The sequence below is a fragment of the Oncorhynchus tshawytscha genome, linkage group LG22 (genome assembly GCF_018296145.1).
Source record: "Oncorhynchus tshawytscha isolate Ot180627B linkage group LG22, Otsh_v2.0, whole genome shotgun sequence".
NCBI lineage: Eukaryota > Metazoa > Chordata > Actinopteri > Salmoniformes > Salmonidae > Oncorhynchus > Oncorhynchus tshawytscha.
Genome location: NC_056450.1, coordinates 41319249 through 41339466, shown reverse-complemented (window position 1 = coordinate 41339466; position 20218 = coordinate 41319249). Strand labels below are relative to the sequence as shown.

At 44.3% G+C, this 20218-nt stretch overlaps 1 protein-coding gene across 1 annotated transcript in view; it reads right to left on the bottom strand.

Annotated features, from left to right (window-relative positions):
* LOC112221367 (arginine-glutamic acid dipeptide repeats protein) overlaps positions 1-20218 on the bottom strand; it is a 277707-nt gene that overhangs the window by 153164 nt on the left and 104325 nt on the right. Inside the window, 1 exon segment of the mRNA XM_042304282.1 lies at positions 18121-18191. Within this exon segment, the coding sequence (XP_042160216.1) occupies positions 18121-18191 (71 nt within the window).

Genomic DNA, 20218 nt, shown 5'->3' with positions numbered 1-20218 from the left:
GAGGGAGGGAGGGAGGGAGGGAGAGAGACGGAGGGAGGGAGGGAGAGAGACGGAGGGAGGGAGGGAGGGAGGGAGGGAGAGAGACGGAGGGAGGGAGGGAGAGAGACGGAGGGAGGGAGGGAGAGAGACGGAGGGAGGGAGGGAGAGAGACGGAGGGAGGGAGGGAGAGAGACGGAGGGAGGGAGGGAGAGAGACGGAGGGATGGAGGGAGAGAGACGGAGGGAGGGAGACGGGGGGAGGGAGAGAGAGAGAGACGGAGGGAGTCAGACAGACAGACCGAGAGAGATACAGAACGGTTGTTAGCTGAGCCAGTGTTTTTACTACTGACTCTGCTAATAGCCTACATGTAGTGGAATAATTTTCAATTTCACCAATTAATTCTGCCCAGATTTAGATACTCTGTTTATTTGACAAATAAACCCCTCAGCTTTGCATTAAATTAGTGTAGTGAGTGGCAGTGTAGTGTGTAGTGTACAACGCCTTGTACTGCCGCCTCTACAGTATCAGACTGCCTCCTTATAATGGACATTTTGATTAATGCCGCCGCCCCCCTGCACGCACGCACACACACACGCACACACGCACACACACACACACACACTTTAAATAGCACTGAAGGAAGCAGAATTAATGCTCGTTTTGTAATGACATGAGGTTATTAAGCTGTGAACAGTACTAGTCTCCGTCCCCCGAACATCACACACAGCAGCTGGTTTTAAAACAGACATTTCACCAAACACACCGTGGAAGAAGAAGCGCCCCGCCCCGTCCTAAAATCAGTTTGACTGCTGGTGCATTTTTAAAAGACAGACTTGAAGTCCTCTCTCTCGCTCTCTGACAGAGTCTCTGAGGAGACAGTTCAGAGTGATGATCCACAGGGGGGCGGAGCCATGAATAACAAATAGAAAAATGGCAGCAGGGTTGAGATTATACACACACAACACAGCTCTGGATTCACTCAATGCTGCTATGGAAACCAGTGGCGCAGACAGCAGGTCTCTCTCTCTGGGATGGGAGGATGAAGGGAGAAAACAAGAAGGGATAAAATCTAAATAGGTGTATGTGTGTCAGAGCTGGACTAAGGGACCATGGGAGATGGAGTCAGAGCTGGACTAAGGGACCATGGGAGATGGAGTCAGAGCTGGACTAAGGGACCATGGGAGATGGAGTCAGAGCTGGACTAAGGGACCATGGGAGATGGAGTCAGAGCTGGACTAAGGGACCATGGGAGATGGAGTCAGAGCTGGACTAAGGGACCATGGGAGATGGAGTCAGAGCTGGACTAAGGGACCATGGGAGATGGAGTCAGAGCTGGACTAAGGGACCATGGGAGATGGAGTCAGAGCTGGACTAAGGGACCATGGGAGATGGAGTCAGAGCTGGACTAAGGGACCATGGGAGATGGAGTCAGAGCTGGACTAAGGGACCATGGGAGATGGAGTCAGAGCTGGACTAAGGGACCATGGGAGATGGAGTCAGAGCTGGACTAAGGGACCATGGGAGATGGAGTCAGAGCTGGACTAAGGGACCATGGGAGATGGAGTCAGAGCTGGACTAAGGGACCATGGGAGATGGAGTCAGAGCTGGACTAAGGGACCATGGGAGATGGAGTCAGAGCTGGACTAAGGGACCATGGGAGATGGAGTCAGAGCTGGACTAAGGGACCATGGGAGATGGAGTCAGAGCTGGACTAAGGGACCATGGGAGATGTGTGTCAGAGCTGGACTAAGGGACCATGGGAGATGTGTGTCAGAGCTGGACTAAGGGACCATGGGAGATGGAGTCAGAGCTGGACTAAGGGACCATGGGAGATGGAGTCAGAGCTGGACTAAGGGACCATGGGAGATGGAGTCAGAGCTGGACTAAGGGACCATGGGAGATGGAGTCAGAGCTGGACTAAGGGACCATGGGAGATGGAGTCAGAGCTGGACTAAGGGACCATGGGAGATGTGTCTAGTGATTACCTCCCCGGATGGAGTCAGAGCTGGACTAAGGGACCATGGGAGATGTGTCTAGTGATTACCTCCCCGGATGGAGTCAGACTAGAAGTGGAGGTTATAACATGTTCTTATGACTCCAAAAAGCTCCATCAATAACAGCTCCTTGACACACAGCTAAATTATTAAAAAACAAAACGACCCTCTCTATTTCTCTATATATAGCCAAGCGCTCCTTCTCTCTCTCTCCTCTCTTTCTCCCGCACTCCCCAGTTTCATTAGTCTAGGTTTACCTTCTAGCACACCTATTTCTATACCTCCCTACCAGTGTTTTCATTAGTCTCGGTTTACCTTCTAGCACACCTATTTCTATACCTCCCTACCAGTGTTTTCATTAGTCTCGGTTTACCTTCTAGCACACCTATGTCTATACCTCCCTACCAGTGTTTTCATTAGTCTCGGTTTACCTTCTAGCACACCTATGTCTATACCTCCCTACCAGTGTTTTCATTAGCCTCGGTTTACCTTCCTAGCTAATGTCTTTGTGACTTCCCCCCACATATCTGTCAGGTGTTTTCCTGCAGTAGAAATCATTTGGGTCTGCTGACTCCAAGCGTTAATATCAGCCATAGTCGCTGTAAGTGTCTAAACAACACTAAGGCTGTTGGTGGTTTGGTTTTGGCACATCGTCTTGTGTTACGAGCTCCTAATGATGTAAAAATGTCAAAACAAGTACACAAATAACAATCAACAAACAATAAATTACAAAATGTCAGGACAAATACAGTTCAGACAAATAACACCATCAATAAATCAACATGCAATCTGTGTATCTACAACGAAAAGATACTCGAAGACTGATATGTACAGCTGTAGATAAGTTATAATGATATGGTAGACTGATATGTACAGCTGTAGATAAGTTATAATGATATGGTAGACTGATATGTACAGCTGTAGATAAGTTATAATGATATAGTAGACTGATATGTACAGCTGTAGATAAGTTATAATGATATGGTAGACTGATATGTACAGCTGTAGATAAGTTATAATGATATGGTAGACTGATATGGTAGACTGATATGTACAGCTGTAGATAAGTTATAATGATATAGTAGACTGATATGTACAGCTGTAGATAAGTTATAATGATATAGTAGACTGATATGTACAGCTGTAGATAAGTTATAATGATATAGTAGACTGATATGTACAGCTGTAGATAAGTTATAATGATATGGTAGACTGATATGTACAGCTGTAGATAAGTTATAATGATATAGTAGACTGATATGTACAGCTGTAGATAAGTTATAATGATATGGTAGACTGATATGTACAGCTGTAGATAAGTTATAATGATATGGTAGACTGATATGTACAGCTGTAGATAAGTTATAATGATATGGTAGACTGATATGTACAGCTGTAGATAAGTTATAATGATATAGTAGACTGATATGTACAGCTGTAGATAAGTTATAATGATATGGTAGACTGATATGTACAGCTGTAGATAAGTTATAATGATATGGTAGACTGATATGTACAGCTGTAGATAAGTTATAATGATATAGTAGACTGATATGTACAGCTGTAGATAAGTTATAATGATATGGTAGACTGATATGTACAGCTAATGATATGGATAAGTTATAAGATATGACTGATATGGTAGACTGATATGTATAGCTGTAGATAAGTTATAATGATATGGTAGACTGATATGTACAGCTGTAGATAAGCTATAATGATATGGTAGACTGATATGGTAGACTGATATGTACAGCTGTAGATAAGTTATAATGATATGGTAGACTGATATGTACAGCTGTAGATAAGTTATAATGATATGGTAGACTGATATGTACAGCTGTAGATAAGTTATAATGATATGGTAGACTGATATGTACAGCTGTAGATAAGTTATAATGATATGGTAGACTGATATGGTAGACTGATATGTACAGCTGTAGATAAGTTATAATGATATAGTAGACTGATATGTACAGCTGTAGATAAGTTATAATGATATGGTAGACTGATATGTACAGCTGTAGATAAGTTATAATGATATGGTAGACTGATATGTACAGCTGTAGATAAGTTATAATGATATGGTAGACTGATATGTACAGCTGTAGATAAGTTATAATGATATGGTAGACTGATATGGTAGACTGATATGTACAGCTGTAGATAAGTTATAATGATATGGTAGACTGATATGTACAGCTGTAGATAAGTTATAATGATATGGTAGACTGATATGGTAGACTGATATGTACAGCTGTAGATAAGTTATAATGATATGGTAGACTGATATGTACAGCTGTAGATAAGTTATAATGATATGGTAGACTGATATGTACAGCTGTAGATAAGTTATAATGATATGGTAGACTGATATGTACAGCTGTAGATAAGTTATAATGATATGGTAGACTGATATGTACAGCTGTAGATAAGTTATAATGATATGGTAGACTGATATGTACAGCTGTAGATAAGTTATAATGATATGGTAGACTGATATGTACAGCTGTAGATAAGTTATAATGATATGGTAGACTGATATGTACAGCTGTAGATAAGTTATAATGATATGGTAGACTGATATGGTAGACTGATATGTACAGCTGTAGATATAATGATATATAGACTGATATGGTAGACTGATATGGTAGACTGATATGTACAGCTGTAGATAAGTTATAATGATATGGTAGACTGATATGTACAGCTGTAGATAAGTTATAATGATATGGTAGACTGATATGGTAGACTGATATGTACAGCTGTAGATAAGTTATAATGATATGGTAGACTGATATGTACAGTTGTAGATATGGTAGACTGAAATGTACAGTCGTGGCCAAAAGTTTTGAGAATGACACAAATATTAATTTCCACAAAGTTTGCTGCTTCAGTGTCTTTAGATATTTTTGTCAGATGTTACTATGGAATACTGAAGTATAATTACAAGCATTTCATAAGTATCAAAGGCTTTTATTGACAATTACAAGAAGTTGATGCAAAGAGTCCATATTTGCAGTGTTGACCCTTCTTTTTCAAGACCTCTGCAATCTGCCCTGGCATGCTGTCAATTAACTTCTGGGCCACATCCTGACTGATGGCAGCCCATTCTTGCATAATCAATGCTTGGATTATGTCAGAATGTGTGTTTTTGTTAATCCACCCGCCTCTTGAGGATTGACAAATTCTCAATGGGATTAAGGTCTGGGGAGTTTCCTGGCCATGGACCAAAAATATCAATGTTTTGTTCCCCGAGCCACTTAGTTATCACTTTTGCATTATGGCAGGTGCTCCATCATGCTGGAAAAGGCATTGTTCTTCACCAAACTGTTCTGGATGGTTGGGAGAAGTTGCTCTCGGAGGATGGGTTGGTACCATTCTTTATTCATGGCTGTGTTCTTGGGCAAAATTGTGAGTGAGCCCACTCCCTTGGCTGAGAAGCAACACCACACATGAACGGTCTCAGGATGCTTTACTGTTGGCATGACACAGGACTGATGATAGCGCTCACCTTGTCTTCTCTGGACATATTTTTTTTCAATCAGAAAGAGGATTCATCAGAGAAAATGTCTTTACCCCAGTCCTCAGCAGTCCAATCCCTGTACCTTTTGCAGAATATCAGTCTGTCCCTGATGTTTTTCCTGGAGAGAAGTGGCTTCTTTGCTGCCCTTCTTAACACCAGGCCATCCTCCAAAAGTCTTCGCCTCACTGTGTGTGCAGATACACTCACACTTGCCTGCTGCCATTCCTGAGCAAGCTCTGTACTGGTGGTGCCCCGATCCCGCAGCTGAATAAACTTTAGGAGACGGTCCTGGCGCTTGCTGGACTTTCTTGGGCACCCTGAAGCCTTCTTCACAACAATTGAACCACTCTCCTTGAAGTTCTTAATGACCCGATAAATGGTTGATTTAGATGCAATCTTACTGGCAGCAATATCCTTGCCTGTGAAGCCCTTTTTGTGCAAAGCAATGATGACGGCATGTGTTTCCTTGCAGGTAACCATGGTTGACAGAGGAACCACCCTCCTTTTGAACCACCACCCTCCTTTTGAAGCTTCCAGTCTGTTATTTGAACTCAATCAGCATGACAGAGTGATCTCCAGCCTTGTCCTCGTCAACACTCACACCTGTGTTAATGAGAAAATCACTGAAAAGATGTCAGCTGGTCCTTTTGTGGCAGGGCTGAAATGCAGTGGAAATGTTTTTGGGGGGATTCAGTTCATTTGCATGGCAAAGAGGGACTTTGCAATTCATCTGATCACTCTTCATAACATTCTGAGTATATATGCAAATTGCCATCATACTGAGGCAAACTGAGGCAGCAGACTTTGTGAAAATTAATATTTGTGTCATTCTCCAAACTTTGACACGACTGTACAGCTGCAGATATGTTAGACTGAGCTACATGAAGACAGTATATGACTACTGTACATGACAGACAATCATATTGGTTCTACATAGGTATTTCTATCTGAACACAAGCTGATGTCTTAACACACAGAGACGCAACGCTCAGCAGTCTCCCGCGTCAAGCACAACATGTTATCGTTAAAAGAGAGGAAAACACACGGGTCATTTTTCTCTCTCAGCTCTTCTGTTTTGCAGAAGAGAAAAGACTAGCAGGTCATGTTGCTCTGTTTATGTCTGTCGTAGTGACTAGGTCCTGTTGTTTATGTCTGTCGTAGTGACTGGGTCCTGTTGTTTATGTCTGTAGTAGTGACTAGGTCCTGTTGTTTATGTCTGTCGTAGTGACTGGGTCCTGTTGTTTATGTCTGTCGTAGTGACTAGGTCCTGTTGTTTATGTCTGTAGTAGTGACTAGGTCCTGTTGTTTATGTCTGTAGTGTTGACTAGGTCCTGTTGTTTATGTCTGTAGTAGTGACTAGGTCCTGTTGTTTATGTCTGTCGTAGTGACTAGGTCCTGTTGTTTATGTCTGTCGTCAGTGACTAGGTCCTGTTGTTTATGTCTGTCGTAGTGACTAGGTCCTGTTGTTTATGTCTGTAGTAGTGACTAGGTCCTGTTGTTTATGTCTGTCGCAGTGACTAGGTCCTGTTGTTTATGTCTGTCGTAGTGACTAGGTCCTGTTGTTTATGTCTGTAGTAGTGACTAGGTCCTGTTGTTTATGTCTGTAGTAGTGACTAGGCCTGTTGTTTATGTCCGTCGTAGTGACTGGGTCCTGTTGTTTATGTCTGTAGTAGTGACTAGGTCCTGTTGTTTATGTCTGTAGTAGTGACTAGGTCCTGTTGTTTATGTCTGTAGTAGTGACTAGGTCCTGTTGTTTATGTCTGTCGTAGTGACTGGGTCCTGTTGTTTATGTCTGTCGTAGTGACTAGGTCCTGTTGTTTATGTCTGTAGTAGTGACTAGGTCCTGTTGTTTATGTCTGTCGTAGTGACTAGGTCCTGTTGTTTATGTCTGTAGTAGTGACTAGGTCCTGTTGTTTATGTCTGTAGTAGTGACTAGGTCCTGTTGTTCATGTCTGTAGTAGTGACTAGGTCCTGTTGTTTATGTCTGTAGTAGTGATTAGGTCCTGTTGTTTATGTCTGTAGTAGTGACTAGGTCCTGTTTTTATGTCTGTAGTAGTGACTAGGTCCTGTTGTTTATGTCTGTAGTAGTGACTAGGTCCTGTTGTTTATGTCTGTAGTAGTGATTAGGTCCTGTTGTTTATGTCTGTAGTAGTGACTAGGTCCTGTTGTTTATGTCTGTAGTAGTGACTAGGTCCTGTTGTTTATGTCTGTAGTAGTGACTAGGTCCTGTTGTTTATGTCTGTCGTAGTGACTAGGTCCTGTTGTTTATGTCTGTCGTAGTGACTAGGTCCTGTTGTTTATGTCTGTAGTAGTGACTAGGTCCTGTTGTTTATGTCTGTAGTAGTGACTAGGTCCTGTTGTTTATGTCTGTAGTAGTGACTAGGTCCTGTTGTTTATGTCTGTAGTAGTGACTAGGTCCTGTTGTTTATGTCTGTAGTAGTGACTAGGTCCTGTTGTTCATGTCTGTAGTATTGACTAGGTCCTGTTGTTTATGTCTGTAGTGTTGACTAGGTCCTGTTGTTTATGTCTGTAGTAGTGACTAGGTCCTGTTGTTCATGTCTGTAGTAGTGACTAGGTCCTGTTGTTTATGTCTGTAGTAGTGATTATGTCCTGTTGTTTATGTCTGTAGTAGTGACTAGGTCCTGTTGTTTATGTCTGTAGTAGTGACTAGGTCCTGTTGTTTATGTCTGTAGTAGTGACTAGGTCCTGTTGTTCATGTCTGTAGTAGTGATTAGGTCCTGTTGTTTATGTCTGTAGTAGTGACTAGGTCCTGTTGTTTATGTCTGTAGTGTTGACTAGGTCCTGTTGTTTATGTCTGTAGTAGTGACTAGGTCCTGTTGTTCATGTCTGTAGTAGTGACTAGGTCCTGTTGTTTATGTCTGTAGTAGTGATTATGTCCTGTTGTTTATGTCTGTAGTAGTGACTAGGTCCTGTTGTTTATGTCTGTCGTAGTGACTGGGTCCTGTTGTTTATGTCTGAAGTGTTGACTAGGTCCTGTTGTTTATGTCTGTAGTATTAATTAGTGTGGCAGAGGCAGCCATTGTACCAGGATAATGAGTGGGTCTCCTCTACTCTCTCTATACTCTAACCATGGCTAAAAGGAGAATCCTGTGGTAGCACACTAACTAAATGGGTAGGGAGGCATTGAAGTAGGCTAGTGTTCATGGCAGCTCAGTCAGACAAACCTCAAACTCACATATCTATTGGATGAAATACCACAGTGTGACATCACAGCAGCAAGATTTGTGACCTGTTGCCACAAGAAAAGGGCAACCAGTGAAGCACAAACACCATTGTAAATACAACCCATATTTATGTTTATTTATTTTCCCTTTTGTACCTCAACGATTTGCGCATCGCTACAACCCAGTACATAGCCATAATCTGACATTTGAAACGTCTCTATTCCTCTGAAACTTTGCGAGTGTCATGTTTACTGTTCATTTCGATTGCTTATTTCACTTTTGTTTAGTATCTATTAAACTTGCTTGACAATGTAAACACATGTTTCCCATGTCAATAAAGCCCTTTGAAAAAAGAGAGAGAGAGAGAAAGAGACAGAGACAGAGAGAGAGAGAAAAAGAGCAGAGAGAGAGGAAGAGAGACAGAGAGCGAGAGACAGAGAGCGAGAGACAGAGAGCGAGAGAGAGACAGAGAGCGAGAGACAGAGAGCGAGAGAGACAGAGAGCAGAGAGACAGACAGAGAGAGACAGAGAGAGAGACAGAGAGCGAGAGAGAGACAGAGAGCGAGAGACAGAGAGCGAGAGACAGAGAGCGAGAGACAGAGAGCGAGAGACAGAGAGCGAGAGACAGAGAGCGAGAGACAGAGAGCGAGAGACAGAGAGCGAGAGACAGAGAGCGAGAGACAGAGAGCGAGAGACAGAGAGCGAGAGACAGAGAGCGAGAGACAGAGAGCGAGAGACAGAGAGCGAGACAGACAGAGAGACAGACAGAGAGCGACAGAGAGAGAGACAGAGAGAGAGACGAGAGAGAGAGAGAGAGAGAGACAGAGAGCGAGAGACAGAGAGCGAGAGACAGAGAGCGAGAGACAGAGAGCGAGAGACAGAGAGCGAGAGACAGAGAGCGAGAGACAGAGAGCGAGAGACAGAGAGCGAGAGAGAGACAGAGAGCGAGAGACAGAGAGCGAGAGACAGAGAGCGAGAGACAGAGAGCGAGAGACAGAGAGCGAGAGACAGAGAGCAGAGAGACAGAGAGCGAGAGACAGACAGAGAGCGAGAGACAGAGAGCGAGAGACAGAGAGCGAGAGACAGAGAGCGAGAGACAGAGAGCGAGAGACAGAGAGCGAGAGACAGAGAGCGAGAGACAGAGAGCGAGAGACAGAGAGCGAGAGACAGAGAGCGAGAGACAGAGAGCGAGAGACAGAGAGCGAGAGACAGAGAGAGAGAGACAGAGAGAGAGAGACAGAGACAGAGACAGAGAGAGAGAGACAGAGAGCGAGAGACAGAGAGCGAGAGACAGAGAGCGAGAGACAGAGAGCGAGAGACAGAGAGCGAGAGACAGAGAGCGAGAGACAGAGAGCGAGAGACAGAGAGCGAGAGACAGAGAGCGAGAGACAGAGAGCGAGAGACAGAGAGCGAGAGACAGAGAGCGAGAGACAGAGAGCGAGAGACAGAGAGCGAGAGACAGAGAGCGAGAGACAGAGATGGAGTGAAGCAGCAGTGTAATTTCCAGCGTGTCCAGAGTGTGACATGCCAATAAAGAAATAAAAAAACGTGTAGATTTATAGTGGTGTCAGGTTCACACAGAGCGCTCTCTCTCCCTCCCTCTATTAAACAACACATGGTGTAAATTAACTCTCCAAACCTCTCACAGAGGGAGGGGGGGAAAGTGGGAGGGTCAGAGAGAGAGGATGACACTGAAGGGATTGTTCTGAGGTTTGAGGAATGTGTTCAGCTTGTACCTCTAACAGGGTCTTACAGTCCCCATAGGATGACAACGCCACCAATCCACACGGCACAAGCGGGCATGAAAACGATGTAAACCGCACGCCATGGCCCACCTCAATCACCAGATCTCAACCCAACTGAACTCTCATGGGAGATTCCAGAGCGGTGCCTGAGACCGTGTTTTCCACCACCATCAACAAAACACCAAATGATGTCATTTCTCCTGGAAGAATGTTGTTTCATCCCTCCAATAGAGTTCCAGACACTTCTAGAATCTATGTTGAGGTGCACTGAAGCTGTTCTGGCTGGTGGTGACCCAACAACCCTATTAAGACTCTTTATGTTGGTGTTTCCTTTACAGGGAGCATTCAGTCAGTCAGTCAGTCAGGACTAATACTGTATGTTACCTTTACAAGGAGCAGTCAGTCAGGAGGACTAACAAGGAGCAGTCAGTCAGGAGGACTAACAAGGAGCAGTCAGTCAGGAGGACTAACAAGGAGCAGTCAGTCAGGAGGACTAACAAGGAGCAGTCAGTCAGGAGGACTAACACTGTAGCCATGTAAATGAATTGAACGTAACGGTCCATTTATTGGTCCATTTATTGATCACTGCAATGCCCTCCAAATCTAACGTTAATATCTCTAGTTTCATCATGAATTCTCATCTAAAGGTAATATCTATATGGTTTTATCATATATTCTCATCTAAAAGGTAATATCTATATGGTTTTATCATATATTCTCATCTAAAAGGTAATATCTATATGGTTTTATCATATATTCCCATCTAAAGGTAATATCTATATGGTTTTATCATATATTCTCATCTAAAAGGTAATATCTATATGGTTTTATCATATATTCTCATCTAAAAGGTAATATCTATATGGTTTTATCATGTATTCTCATCTAAAGGTAATATCTATATAGTTTTATCGTGTATTCCCATCTAAAGGTAATACCTATATAGTTTTATAATATATTCTCATCTAAAGGTTATATCTATATAGTTGTATCATGCATTCTCATCTATATATCTATATATCCTCCCCCATGTCCATCACTTTAGAGAATGCTCCCTCTCCGTCTGCCCGTCTCTTTTTCTCTACAAGGCCTATCTGGTATTAAAAAAAGGTGAACAGGGGATGATGTCAGAGGAGGAGGAGTCTGAAGGGACTCTGCTCTAGTTCATGGTCAGTCTGAGACAGGAACTAACGAAGTATCACATTGGTAAACACTGCTGGAAAGCCATGTTATCAACTGCTGGCTTCAGCCTTGCTGCACTAATTATCTGGGCGCTGCTGCTGAAGGATGGCATTTAAATGCCAAATGGCAGCGAGGGCGTGTATAATAGCTTAGCTTTATGGCCTGTTGCTTTTAGCTGGGTTGGCTGGACTAATGGAGGTTGCAGTATGCCAGGCTGGCTGGCTGGACTAATGGAGATGCAGTGTGTCAGGCTGGCTGGCTGGACTAATGGCTGGGCTGGCTGGCTGGACTAATGGAGATGCAGTGTGTCAGGCTGGCTGGCTGGACTAATGGAGGTTGCAGTGTGTCAGGCTGGCTGGCTGGACTAATGGAGGTTGCAGTGTGTCAGGTTGGCTGGCTGGACTAATGGAGGTTGCAGTGTGACAGACAGCTGCTGGGCTGGCTGGACTAATGGAGGTTGCAGTGTGACAGACAGCTGCTGGGCTGGCTGGACTAATGGAGGTTGCAGTGTGACAGACAGCTGCTGGGCTGGCTGGACTAATGGAGGTTGCAGTGTGACAGACAGCTGCTGGGCTGGCTGGACTAATGGAGGTTGCAGTGTGACAGACAGCTGCTGAGATTGCAGTGTTTCGGGCTGGCTGGACTAATGGAGGTTGCAGTGTGTCAGGCTGGCTGGACTAATGGAGGTTGCAGGGTGTCAGGCTGGCTGGACTAATGGAGGTTGCAGTGTGTCAGGCTGGCTGGACTAATGGAGGTTGCAGTGTGACAGGCTGGCTGGACTAATGGAGGTTGCAGTGGCCAGGCTGGCTGGACTAATGGAGATTGCACTGTGAAGGCTGGCTGGACTAATGGAGGTTGCAGTGTGTCAGGCTGGCTGGACTAATGGAGGTTGCAGTGTGTCAGGCTGGCTGGACTAATGGAGGTTGCAGTGTGTCAGGCTGGCTGGACTAATGGAGATTGCAGTGTGACAGACAGCTGCTGGGCTGACTGGCCAGTTGGACTAACAGGGATTGACACTGGAGAAGGGTTCGAAATAGAATGAGGTGAGAGAAGTGTACAGCTTCGCCTCACCTCGGGTCTCTCTTCACCTCACATCGGGTCTCTCTTCACCTCACCTCGGGTCTCTCTTCACCTCACCTCGGGACTCTCTTCACCTCACCTCGGGACTCTCTTCACCTCACCTAGGGACTCTCTTCACCTCACCTCGGGTCTCTCTTCGCCTCGCCTCGGGTCTCTCTTCGCCTCGCCTCGGGTCTCTCTTCGCCTCACCTCGGGTCTTTCTTCACCTCACCTCGGGTCTCTCTTCACCTCACCTAGGGACTCTTCGCCTCGGGTCTCTCTTCGCCTCACCTCGGGTCTCTCTTCGCCTCACCTCGGGTCTCTCTTCGCCTCACCTCGTGTCTCTCTTCACCTCACCTAGGGACTCTTTGCCTCGTGTCTCTCTTCGCCTCACCTCGGGTCTCTCTTCACCTCACCTTCGGGTCTCTCTTCACCTCACCTAGGGACTCTTCGCCTCGCCTCGTCTCTCTTCGCCTCGCCTCGGGTCTCTCTTCGCCTCGCCTCGGGTCTCTCTTCGCCTCGCCTCGGGTCTCTCTTCGACTCGCCTCGGGTCTCTCTTCGACTCGCCTCGGGTCTCTCTTCGACTCGCCTCGGGTCTCTCTTCGACTCGCCTCGGGTCTCTTCGACTCGCCTCGGGTCTCTTTTCGCCTCGCCTCGGGTCTCCCGCCTCGCCTCGGGTCTCCCTTCGCCTCGGGTCTCCCTTCGCCTCGGGTCTCCCTTCGCCTCGGGTCTCCCTTCGCCTCGGGTCTCCCTTCGCCTCGGGTCTCCCTTCGCCTGGTCTTTAATATCTGGTTCTGCATCCCCTCCTCAATAACACACAATGAGACTAAGTGGGTATGTGTTGCTTCACACATGCAGATGGCTGTTTGTTCATTAGCAGTGAGAGAGAGACGAGGATGAGAGGCTCGTGTTCTCTCCCTCCTGGATGATTAGGCCTACTTCTGTTAGACCAGATGTTCGATCGGGTTCAAGTCTGGGCCACTCAAGAACATTCAGAGACTTGTCCTGAAGCAAATCCGGTGTCGTCTTGGCTGTGTGCTTAGGGTTGTTGTTCTGTTGGAAGGTGAACCTTCGCCCCAGTCTGAGGTCCTGAGCGCTCTGAAGCAGGTTTTCATCAAGGATCTCCCTGTATTTTGTTCCGTTCATCTTTGCCTCGATCCTGACTAGTCTCCCAGTCCCTACTGCTGAACAACATCCCCACAGCATGATGCTGCCACCACCACCATGCTTCACCATAGAGATGCTGTTTCGTCCAGACGTGACACTTGGCATTCAGAACAAATAGTTCAATCTTGGTTTCATCAGACCACAGAATCTTGTTTCTCATGTTCTGAGAGTCCTTTAGGTGCCGTTTGGTAAACTTCTCCCTTCTCCTCCCCGATTACTCAGTTTGGCCAGGCGGCCAGCTCTAGGAAGTCTTGGTTGTTCCAAACTTCGTCCATTTCAGAATGATGGAGGCCACTGTGTTCTTGGAGACCTTCAATGCTGCGGAAATGTTTTGCTACCCTTCACCAGATCTGTGCCTCGATACCATCCTGTCTCGGAGCTCTACGGACAATTCCTTCAACCTCATGGCTTGGTTTTTACTCTGACATGAAGTGTGAACTGTGGAACCTTATCTAGACAGGTGTGTGCCTTTCTAAATCGTGTCCAATCAATTGAATTTACCACTGGTGGACTCCAATCAAGTTGTAGAAACATCTCAACATCTTCAGCCAAGGGTCTGAATACTTTTAAAAACATTTTTTATAAATTCGTAAACATTTCTAAAAACCTGTTTTTGCTTTGTCATTATGGGGTATTGTGTGTAGATTGATGAGGATTTTTTATTTATTTCATCCATTTTAGAATAAGGCTGTAACGTGAAAAAGGGAAGGGGTCTGAAAACTTTCTGAATCCACTGTGTGTATCCTGTGTTTTTATAGGAAAGCCTGCTTCTCACACAGACGCACACATTGTCGACACAACTGAGAAAGAAACATCAGTAATCAAATAAATAATTGACATTACACCATCACTATTCTCCTTTACACTAAATTAACTCTAGGAGTTCTCCTGTCTGTTTCCTCCACGCCATTAAAGTCCAGTACCTACTGTGACATGAAGAAAACCCCACAGCATTATAGAGAAAATTGGGCTAAAATACCAAATAAACTGAAATATATAATAGGATAGAATTAGAAGGAAAAAAAAACACAAGGAAAGTGTTAGACATCAACAGTTATCAACAGTTCTTGTTGATCAGACAGTAGTGATGAGGTCATCGGACAGAACCTTTCTCCACCAATGAGTAGATCTCAAGCAGCAGTTCTAAATCAACAGTATGAACAGTTCTTATTGATATTGACAGGGTCAATTGATCCCTGTTCAATTCCATTTAAACTTCACACAATGAGAGATGGCATTCTCCATCCACATGCGTTCCATCTGCCATCCATATATAACAACAGAGGAAAACTGTGGCAGTCTGCAAATACACTGAGTATGCCAAACATTAAGAACACTACTTCCTAATATTGAGTTTAGAGGTCGACCGATTCATCGGTTTGGCCGATTAATTAGGGACGATTTCAAGTTTTCATAACAAATAGGTCATTTTGGCATTTTGGACGCCGATTATGGCCGATTACATTGTAATCCACGAGGAGACTGCATGGCAGACTGACCACCTGTTACTCCACGAGGAGACTGCATGGCAGACTGACCGCCTGTTACTCCACGAGGAGACTGCATGGCAGACTGACCGCCTGTTACTCCACGAGGAGACTGCGTGGCAGACTGACCACCTGTTACTCCACGAGGAGACTGCATGGCAGACTGACCACCTGTTACTCCACGAGGAGACTGCATGGCAGACTGACCACCTGTTACTCCACGAGGAGACTGCGTGGCAGACTGACCGCCTGTTACTCCACGAGGAGACTGCATGGCAGACTGACCACCTGTTACTCCACGAGGAGACTGCATGGCAGACTGACCACCTGTTACTCCACGAGGAGACTGCATGGCAGACTGACCACCTGTTACTCCACGAGGAGACTGCATGGCAGGCTGACCACCTGTTACTCCACGAGGAGACTGCATGGCAGGCTGACCACCTGTTACTCCACGAGGAGACTGCATGGCAGACTGACCGCCTGTTACTCCACGAGGAGACTGCATGGCAGACTGACCACCTGTTACTCCACGAGGAGACTGCATGGCAGGCTGACCACCTGTTACGCGAGTCCAGCGTCAAAAGGACTTTGTGGCTGCAAGGAGCCATGGTAAGTTGCTAGCTAGCATTAAACAATCAATCTTAACATAATCACTAGTTAACTACACGGTTGATGATATTACTAGGTTAACTATCTTGTCCTGCGTTGCATATAATCAGTGCAGTGCCTGTTCATTTATCATCGAATCACAGCCTACTTCAACTCCGCAAAACGGGGGATGATTTAATAACAAAAGCAGAATCGTTTCACAAATGTACCAAACATAAACATCAATGCCTTTCTTAAAATCAATACACAGAAGTATATATTTTTAAACCTGCATATTTAGTTAAAAGAAATTAATGTTAGCAGGCAATATTAACAAGGGAAATTGTGTCACTTCTCTTGCGTTCTATGCAGCAGAGTCAGGGTATATGCAGCAGTTTGGGCCGCCTGGCTCGTTGAAAACTGTGTGAAGACATTTTCTTCCTAACAAAGACCGTAATTCCTTTGCCAGAATTGTACGTAATTATGACATAACATTGAAGGTTGTGCATTGTAACAGCAATATTTAGACTTAGGGATGCCACCCGTTAGATAAAATACGGAACGGTTCAGTATTTCACTGAAAGAATAAACGTTTTGTTTTTTAAATGATAGTTTCCGGATTTGACCATATTAATGACCTAAGGCTCGTATTTCTGTGTATTTATTATCATTAAGTTTATGATTTGATATTTGATAGAGCAGCCTGTCTGAGCGGTGGTAGTAGGCAGCAGGATCGTTAGCATTCATTCAAACAGCACTTTCCTGCGTTTGCCAGCAGCTCTTAGCAATGTTTGAAGCACAGCGCTGTTTATTACTTCAACTCCTGAAATTAACCTGGCAATACTAAAGTACCTATAAGAACATCCAATAGTCAAAGGTTAATGAAATACAAATGGTATAGAGGGAAATAGTCCTATAATAACTACAACCTAAAACTTTTAACTGGGAATATTGAAGACTCACGTTAAAAGGAACCACCAGCTTTCATATGTTCTCATGTTCTGAGAAAGGAACTGAAACGTTAGCTTTCTTACATGGCACATATTGCACTTTTACTTTCTTCTCCAACACTTTGTTTTTGCATTATTTAAACCAAATTGAACATGTTTCATTATTTACTTGAGACAAAATTGATTTTCTTTATTTTAACTTCATATAATACATAAAAGTGTTCATGGTTCATTCAGCATTGTTGTACAAAAATATATAAAAATTGGCCAATTAATCTGCATCAGCTTTTTTGGTCCTCCAATAATCAGTATCGGTGATGAAAAATCATAAACGGTCTACCTCTAATTGAGTTTCATCCCCTTTTGCCCTCAGAAGAGCCTCAATTCGTCGGGGCAGGGACTCTACAAGGTGTTGAAAGCATTCCACAGGGATGCTGGTCCATGTTGACTCCAATGCTTCCCACAGTTGTCCCATGTAGACTCCAATGCTTCCCACAGTTGTCCCATGTTGACTCCAATGCTCCCCACAGTTGTCCCATGTTGACTCCAATGCTTCCCACAGTTGTCCCATGTTGACTCCAATGCTTCCCACAGTTGTCTCATGTTGACTCCAATGCTTCCCACAGTTGTCTCATATTGACTCCAATGCTTTCCACAGTTGTCTCATGTTGACTCCAATGCTTCCCACAGTTGTCTCATATTGACTCCAATGCTTTCCACAGTTGTCTCATGTTGACTCCAATGCTTCCCACAGTTGTCCCCAGTTGGCTGGATGTCCTGTTGGGTGGTGGACCATTGTTGATACACACAGGAAACTGTTGAGGGTGAAAAACCCAGCAGCAGTGTAGTTCTTGGCACAAACCGGTTCACCTGGTACCAACCTACCATAACCCCCTTTCAAAGGCACTTCAAAACCCTTCTTTAACCCGTCTCCTCCCCTTCATCTCCTGGTACCAACTACCATCTCAGTGTGTTTCATGCTTTAGGACAGAATAACCCCAAGTGGTGCAGCAGTCTAAGGAACTGCATCTCAGTGCTCGGGGCTTCACTACAGGCACCCTGGTTCGATCCCGGGCTGTATCGCAACCGGCCGTAATCTGGAGTCTCATAGGGTGGCGCACAATTGGCCCAGCGTCGTCCGGGTTACGGTGGGGATTTGGCCGGGGTAGGACGTCATTGTAAAATAAGAATGTGTTCATAATGGACTTGCTTAGTTAAATAAAGGTTCACTAAAAAGGAAAAGGCTAGTACTCACCAGTTTAAAATCCTGAATGCTACATATGAAGTAGGGAGTGTTGGGCCTGCGGCTCTCCATATATACACAATCTGAAACGCAGAGAGAGAGAGACAGTTAAGAGGATGATAAGACAGGCCGACAGGGTGAAAAACACATACACAGACAGGCAGACAGAGACAGATAGACAGGCAGACAGAGACAGATAGACAGGCAGACAGAGAGAGACAGATACACAGACAAGCAGACAGAGACAGATACACAGATAGGCAGACAGAGACAGATAGACAGGCAGACAGAGACAGATACACAGACAGATACACAGACAGGCAGACAGAGACAGATAGACAAGCAGACAGAGACAGACAGAGACAGACAGACAGGCAGACAGAGACAGATAGAGACAGATAGACAGGCAGACAGAGACAGATAGACAGGCAGAGACAGACAGGCAGGCAGAGACAGATAGACAGGCAGAGACAGACAGGCAGACAGAAACTTCAAGTATTGTATTCACATCCAGCAGCAGCTTCGACAGAGGGTTTGCCAACCCTAGTCTGTTCTGTTTATTTGTCCTAACACTACACAGCTGACTCAAATAACCAGAGCTTGACAATGAGTTTATTTTATTTTATTTGAATCAGCGGTGTAGTGAAAGGACAGAAAACAAAACATTGTCACCGGGGGGCACAGGGCCGTGTTTGGGGGGGGGGCAGTGTTAGACTGCTGCAGCAGAGAGTTAGGTTACTTATTATATAGGAGGAGTTGGCATCAGTCTCAGTGTATTATATAGGAGTTAGCATCAGTCTCAGTGTATTATATAGGAGTTAGCATCAGTCTCAGTGTATTATATAGGAGTTAGCATCAGTCTCAGTGTATTATATAGGAGGAGTTAGCATCAGTCTCAGTGTATTATATAGGAGGAGTTAGTATCAGTCTCAGTGTATTATATAGGAGTTAGCATCAGTCTCAGTGTATTATATAGGAGTTAGCATCAGTCTCAGTGTATTATATAGGAGTTAGCATCAGTCTCAGTGTATTATATAGGAGTTAGCATCAGTCTCAGTGTATTATATAGGAGTTAGCATCAGTCTCAGTGTATTATATAGGAGTTAGCATCAGTCTCAGTGTATTATATAGGAGTTAGCATCAGTCTCAGTGTATTATATAGGAGCTGTTAGCATCAGTCTCAGTGTATTATATAGGAGGAGTTAGCATCAGTCTCAGTGTATTATATAGGAGGAGTTGGCATCAGTCTCAGTGTATTATATAGGAGCTGTTAGCATCAGTCTCAGTGTATTATATAGGAGTTAGCATCAGTCTCAGTGTATTATATAGGAGGAGTTAGCATCAGTCTCAGTGTATTATATAGGAGCTGTTAGCATCAGTCTCAGTGTATTATATAGGAGGAGTTAGTATCAGTCTCAGTGTATTATATAGGAGGAGTTAGCATCAGTCTCAGTGTATTATATAGGAGCTGTTAGCATCAGTCTCAGTGTATTATATAGGAGGAGTTAGCATCAGTCTCAGTGTATTATATAGGAGGAGTTAGTATCAGTCTCAGTGTATTATATAGGAGTTAGCATCAGTCTCAGTGTATTATATAGGAGGAGTTAGCATCAGTCTCAGTGTATTATATAGGAGCTGTTAGCATCAGTCTCAGTGTATTATATAGGAGCTGTTAGCATCAGTCTCAGTGTATTATATAGGAGGAATTGGCATCAGTCTCAGTGTATTATATAGGAGGAGTTAGTATCAGTCTCAGTGTATTATATAGGAGCTGTTAGCATCAGTCTCAGTGTATTATATAGGAGCTGTTAGCATCAGTCTCAGTGTATTATATAGGAGTTAGCATCAGTCTCAGTGTATTATATAGGAGGAGTTAGCATCAGTCTCAGTGTATTATATAGGAGCTGTTAGCATCAGTCTCAGTGTATTATATAGGAGGAGTTGGCATCAGTCTCAGTGTATTATATAGGAGCTGTTGGCATCAGTCTCAGTGTATTATATAGGAGCTGTAGCATCAGTCTCAGTGTATTATATAGGAGCTGTTAGCATCAGTCTCAGTGTATTATATAGGAGCTGTTAGCATCAGTCTCAGTGTATTATATAGGAGTTA